The sequence below is a fragment of the Protomyctophum parallelum genome (assembly GCF_964188405.1).
Source record: "Protomyctophum parallelum genome assembly, chromosome: 13".
Lineage (NCBI taxonomy): Eukaryota > Metazoa > Chordata > Actinopteri > Myctophiformes > Myctophidae > Protomyctophum > Protomyctophum parallelum.
Genome location: NC_139708.1, coordinates 19,751,712 through 19,758,898, shown reverse-complemented (window position 1 = coordinate 19,758,898; position 7,187 = coordinate 19,751,712). Strand labels below are relative to the sequence as shown.

The 7,187-nt window shown below is 41.8% G+C and overlaps 1 protein-coding gene across 1 annotated transcript in view; it reads left to right on the top strand.

Moving 5' to 3' along the window:
- Positions 1-2,154, top strand: part of fzd2 (frizzled class receptor 2) — a 3,319-nt gene extending 1,165 nt beyond the window's left edge. Inside the window, exon 1 of the mRNA XM_083780288.1 lies at positions 1-2,154. This exon is cut by the window's left edge and continues 1,165 nt beyond it. Within this exon, the coding sequence (XP_083636414.1) occupies positions 1-752 (752 nt within the window). The 3' untranslated portion in view covers positions 753-2,154.
- The last annotated feature ends 5,033 nt before the right edge of the window (positions 2,155-7,187 follow it).

Here is a 7,187-nt window from a genome sequence, read left to right as displayed (position 1 = left end):
AGACCGTTGCCCAAGGCACTAAGAAGGAGGGCTGCACCATCCTATTCATGATATTCTATTTCTTTAGTATGGCCAGCTCCATCTGGTGGGTCATCTTGTCTTTGACCTGGTTCCTAGCAGCTGGCATGAAGTGGGGCCACGAGGCCATCGAAGCCAACTCCCAATACTTCCACCTGGCGGCCTGGGCCGTGCCCGCGGTCAAGACGATCAGCATCCTGGCCATCGGGCAGATCGAAGGCGACGTGCTCAGCGGTATTTGCTTCATCGGCGTCAGCAACCCGGCCCCCCTGCGTGGCTTCGTGTTGGCCCCACTCTTCATCTACCTCTTCATTGGGACCTCCTTCCTGCTAGCCGGCTTCGTGTCGCTGTTCCGCATCCGCACCATCATGAAGCATGACGGCACCAAGACTGAGAAACTGGAGCGCCTCATGGTGCGGATCGGCGTTTTCAGCGTGCTGTACACCGTCCCCGCGACTATCGTCATCGCCTGTTTCTTCTACGAGCAGGCGTTTCGGCATCAGTGGGAGCGCAGCTGGGTGAGCCATAACTGTAAAAGCTTGGCCATCCCCTGTCCCGCACAGGGGGCTCCACGCATGACCCCTGACTTCACAGTCTACATGATCAAATATCTCATGACACTCATAGTAGGCATCACCTCTGGATTCTGGATTTGGTCTAGCAAGACGCTGCACGCCTGGCACAAATTCTACGTTAGGTTCACAAATGGCAAACATGGAGAAACTGCAGTGTAGTGTGACACCAATCCATGGGACATCTTTAATATTTTATCAGAACTTATGTGGCGTTGATGTTGTACATAGTGTGCATGCTGCTCACCGAGTGAGAGTTCACACAAAAGACAGGCTTTAAAAACAATGACTAAAGCTGTCTGAAACACAAACAAACATGGATACGGGTGCCATGTGCTGAAATACTCTCCTCATATCCCTCATAAACTTACTGTGAGCCTGAATTGAACTGACAGGCTGTGACAGCAGTGATGGCCATGTAGGATTTCACTCTAGAATTATTACATGGCTGTAATTAAAGGAAATTGTACGTAGTATTTGTGGAAATAATTGTGAAAATGTATGTATTTAAAGAAAGTAAGAAAAAGTTCTTAGTGGATAATGTGCTTGTTTCACATTTGCACTGAAAGAATATCACATAGACTCCCTGTCCTTTTCATCATATGATTCATATCCTGGCAATTGATAAAAAAACATTCCTGTTAACTTTGACTTTTCTATAGGGCTCCCATTTTATGTTCATTTGGTTGTTTGATCTTAAATTCTTCATAAAGAAACAGTAACAGTTTGCATATGTAAACATTTTCTTTCCAGCTGCCATGCTTATAAACACAAAGACAAATGGCTCATGTTACATGTCAAATTTGTCGGTTTGGAAATAGAAAGGTGTGCAATTTAACTTCTTAGTAAATTAACAAACAATTGAAAGTGCCCTTTTCTTTCTAACCATCTTCATAATACACAATTCAAATACATTGTAGCCATCAATTTTCAGATTTCTAGTGCAGTCTAGGCTATTTTCTTTTTGTCTCTGTATATGTAATGCCCAGGATTCTAACTCAGGGCTCCCATGTGAAAGTTAAATCTTAACCACTAGACCAAAGGGATACCCCTCTGGACTGGGGGAGATATTAGACTTTTGAGGCCATCAGGCAGAGGCTCTGGGCCACTGCTACATACACACGTAGGCCATTTCATTACACAGTAGTAATATACTGCAAATTGCAAAAGGCTGTAATGTGCCTCTGTCTCAATTCCGCTTTTTGGAAACTGTTTCCTCTACATCTGAACTATATATTATCTTTGTTTGTGCATGCTGCAATAATTCCTTTGCAAATGTTTTTTTATTTGAGTCACACCTAAGCATCTGGTGGGCTGTGTAGCAGCCAATGAAGTCTAGACAATTACAATCCTTTTTCCTTGTTATTTCTTTATACCTCTACTATCCCTTCTTTCCTGAAAACTACAAATGATGGAAGCTTGTAAAAAAAATTTACCCACTTTTTGACACCTGTAAACCCATGATGTAATGTGACAATAAAGTCGGAGTTTAATTCCTCAGAGAAACAGGCTAATTATGTAATCAAAGTCAAACCTCATCTTTCTGCATTCAGATGTTTATATGTTTGCCTATTCATAATTTAAGATTTGTTTGGAGTTAAGGCACAATACAATTATTGTTCCCTGCAGTTCCCAACTGTGTGTGTGTGTGTGTGTGTGTGTGTGTGTGTGTGTGTGTGTGTGTGTGTGTTTGCAGATTAGGTGTGACAGTTTAGTCATCATGTTTGTCAAGAGAAACTTAAGGGGAATCCAGTGCTGCATTTTTAAGTTGTCTGAAGTCACTAAGTGTCAAATTAGAATCCCCTGACTGATACATGGCTGAAATCTATCTGTGTGATGTCATGAACTAGACTAGAAGCAATGCAGAAAGTAGATACTCTTCTAGTCCCCCAGCACAGTCAGTGGCTCTGGGCTACAAGTAGGTACTTGAGGAATACTTGTCCCCAGACATACTGCATGTACAGGACATATTTAGAGGGTGTCTGCAATACACGAGTGCTTTAAATTTGAAGGCAGTTAGCCTATATTTATTGAACTGCAATAGTTTCAACAGAGTAAAAAGAAGGGAGAATCACAACCGTGTGAAGTGAGTGGTGTAACTCAAGTTCCGGACAGTGGACACAGGAACGCGGCCAGGGTGCCAGCCCGGTTCCGGCAAGCTGCCTCGCGTCCGAAACGGTCGAGAAATGGCAGTTACCGTGTGGGGGTCCCCGGAAGTTCCAGACCCACAGGAACGCGCCCAGGGGGCCAGCACGGTTCCGGCGAGCCGTCCCGCGCCCGGAATGGTTGAGAAATGACAGAGTTACAGTGTGAAGGCCCCTTTACAGTTAATGTGTGTGTGTGTGTGTGTGTGTGTGTGTGTGTGTGTGTGTGTGTGTGTGTTTGTGTGTTAGGCTGCGCAACAGTGACACTTGGTTGTGAAAACAAACCAAAAGCTATTTTCGTGCTTGGACAGAGCCAGCCAGCCAGCCAGGGACAGACCCAGGGACACACATAGCTGTCTATAGGAGTGGTTGCACCACTCAAAAAGTTGTCTTTCTTGTCTCCATGTAGGGTTGAGCAGAGTTATGCACATTAACAACAGAAAGGTTGGTAAAAGATTGTGTTTTAGGGGGAAATCCACTAAATCTATCTGTCTATCTTTTATCTATCTGTCTATCCCCCTCCCCCCCACTGGACAGTGGTGGACAAAGTACTTAAGTGGTTGATTCATAATGTACTTTTTACCTTCCTAGATATGTCGTGGAGTCAAAAGTACAACATCTGTCTTTGACCTGTTAGTGAAAGTATTGAAAAATACACTCAAGTAAAGTACATGGTACTCAAGATATTTACAGTACGAGTAAATAATGTACTTTGTTACTGTCCACGACTGCCCCTGCTGCAGCAGCCCTCCTCTCCATCCCCCTCTCCATCTCTCTTTCTGCTCAGATGAATGAATGGATGGAATGTGAGTGAGAGTCCAGTGACAGACAGTCTCCTGTGTGCTGCTCGCTTCAAAGGGCCGCAGAAACCCGACGAGGTCCCTGTAAACAGTACCGCCTGGCCCGAAGGCCCGCTTCCTGCGCTTAACTCAACTTAATGGCTGGCTTGTTTGGCTTTCCAGTGAAGCGGGGAGACAAATGGACTAGCTAGGAGAGTGAAGGAGAAGCGGGATGTTTGTGGGTGGGGTGCTGGAGGTAAAATGAGTTAAATTGTCTCAGTGCACACAGGGGAGGAAGAAATTGGAGGGAGGAATGGAAAATTCTGTGTAATTTGGCTGCTTTTGTCTCTCTCTAAGGAAAAACAACAAAGAAAGGGGAAAGGAGGGATTTTGTGAAGCTATGGGAGAAAGAAAATCTAATGGAATCAGATTCCCAGATTAATTTATCAGAGTTTCACTTTTGCCAGCAAATTCCCTTTTATGTTAAATATTCTAATATCTTTATACCATCATAATTTGGTTATGGAAATTACACAGAAACTCAGACTGGAGTTTGATGTGTAGCCTACATGGAAGGCAGACGTGGCTTTTGGAAGGTTATGTATACAACTTATTATTATACTGTAGGCCTATTTATATCATAATTAGCTGACCTGGCTATCAAAGTGAAATCATAAAATAGCCCAAAAAGGGGTGGATGTCTTATGAGTCAGATGTTTAGGCTACTGCTTTTTTAAATGATTGAGGTCGTGCACTTACTGTCTCTAACCTCTCTTGATTTTGGATCTCAGTTAAAGCATGCGGTTTCCTCTCGCTTGGGGGCAAGAAGGGACAAGCCAAGAAAGAGGTGAGGCAGAAAGTGTTGATAATATCGAGCCAATCAATATTGGAAGAAGGGGTGTTTGTCAGAGGTGTATTTTTTGGAACCATTGTTCATGCCTGTACTGGACTAAACCAAATTATAAAACAGCAAAAGGGAAACTATCTGACACATTGGAAAGAAGCAACACAAAAGCAGAGTAAACTAGAATGCTATCTGGCCCTAAACAGAGAATACACAGTGGCAGAATACCTGAGCACCGTGACCGACCCAAAACAAAGAAAAATCTTAACTAGGTACAGACTCAGTGAGCACAGTCTCGCGATCGAGAAAGGCCGTCATAGGCAGACCTGTATCCCGAGAGAAGACAGACTATGCACCCACTGCACACAAAATGAAGTGGAAACCGAGCTACACTTCCTAACGATCTGTCCATTGTACCAAGACATCAGAGACACATACTTCCCACAGATTACAACCACACACGGAGATTTTGAAAACATGACCAATGACAAAAAACTCCCATATCTGCTGGGCGAAGTACAACAATGTGCAAACACAACAGCAAGATTTGTGAGTTGCTGTGATAGGAGAAGGATATCAAATGGAACACAACCACCCTAAAGACTAATCATTGTGTATATTCCTGCACTATACCTGCATCGAGTGATCTTGGTACATAGAATTTGATCTATTGAAGATTCTGACCTTCAAATGTACATAATTTTTGTTTTGATTGTATTGCTGTATTGTTGTATTGTTCTTTCTGCTTTGGCAATGTAAACGTATGTTTTCTCATGCCAATAAAGCCCTTTGAATTGAATTGAATTGCCTGTAAATGGACAAATGGACAATGGGGGGGGGGGGAGAAAGCAAAGACAAAGTCTGTTACTTAACATGTTTTTGGGTGAGACCTATAGCAGCACCAGTGCTCTGAAGTCTGAAGCTGGATTAAGCATATTATACTAACTATAGTGCAATATTGAGATTATCCAGAACACAGTACTACATCTATCGCTCCGCTTCTCCTTTGAAATCCCAACAGAAAGTGCAATATGTTCCCTATCCCTCTCCTATCATTTATTCCAGAGGCGGCCACTTTGAAGTGGGAGTGAGACAAGAGAGTTGGCAGGAGATTGGAGGTTCAAATGTGCATTTTGTTTCAACGGTTGATACAGGCTATCTAGACACAAAATGCTTGTCCCGACTCCCTGTACAACATTCATACAATACACTGAATTTTTTTGTCTTTGGTTCCACTAAATGTAAACGTCCATGAAAGACCAGATATACGCAAATTTACGTTTCTTGGTCTGTCTTGTGGGGCGAGAAGAAATCCATTTAATGCCTATAATCACTAAGGATTTCTCTTGGTCATATTCAAAGAAATGTTACAGTCTTCTGCATAACATCAACAAAGAAAATGCTACATGGAAAACACTCCATTACAACCATTTGCGGTTTGTGTAGTTTTGTGAGTTTAGCTTTGGTTTACGTTCTTTTTAGATTAACCAATTAATAAAGCATAACAACTAATGTAGATATAGTGTAGCTGCATTAAATATTCATTAAGAAAACAATTACATTAGATAGGCATACTGTATTTGAGATTTTGTTTGAGTTATACAATCGTAATTGCTTTAAAAAAATTGGTTGTGTATACCGTTTATTAGATTAATTTGCACAAATAAAGAAATAATACCAGTTCATATCTTGGAAGGAGGGGCCCCTGAACCAATTGTCTGTATTAAGATATGTCATGTAGGGCGAAAACAGAAAAGACAATAGAATAGACTAGACTAGAGCCCTGAGGGACTCCACTCAACAACGTATGGGGTTTGTGATTAAACAAGTGTTGACAAGTATGATCCTATAATTCCATGAAAACTAGCATTCAGATACCAATTATTTGAGAAACGTAAAACCATGCCCTGTCCTGGCAGGCTATGTACTTCAATGTACTATAATTTAACAAGTACTACTACTACGTACACGTCAAAACACAAGTAAACAAAACTCCCACTGTCTTCAGACTTCAGCCAATTTCATGAATTAAAAATAGAAAAGAGGGCTGAATTTAATTATCTGAGAAAGAATTGCCATTCTGACTGTACTTTCCACACATTTACAAAAAAAAAAAAAAAAGATCAACCGTACAATATATTACAATAATTTAATGATTAGAGTGTAATACAATGATGTTTGGGCAACTTTTGTCTGGAATTATATTGCCCATGTTGTGTACTCAGACCACTTTAGAATGTGGCTTTGACAAGACCGTGAGCACACACACACCTACTAGCAAGTTACGATGTCTTCAGTGCAAATGCAAAGCAAAAGCTGTAAAATGTATTTTCAAACAAACTTCTTACACAGCAAAAAAAAAGGAGTCTTTACTCAACTCTGGGAGTTGAATTAACACTCGGCCATTGGTTCCTCTCATTCAAGGTAAAGTTGTACATGCAGTAGCAAGGCAGAGTGGCCAGAGTTTGTCCAGCTGTTGCACAGAGACTTACAGACAGCTGCACGACAGATATTTTGGGCCCCTGTATTACGCTCGAGATAATCATGGGCATATAATTGTGAGGGAACGTGTGTGTGTGTGTGTGTGTGTGTGTGTGTGTGTGTGTGTGTGTGTGTGTGTGTGTGTGTGTGTGTGTGTGTGTGTGTGTGTGTGTGTGTGTGTACACAGTGCACCACGTGCTATCGTTGTGGAGAATAGTAATTCCAATCAATCAATATTGGTCTGGTCCCCATTGGGAAACAGTCCCCCCATTTATTTTAGTTAAGAAAATATTGAGGTCAAGTTTAGGGATTTTCAGGATAGGGATTTTGAGTTTTACAGTAGTTTTTG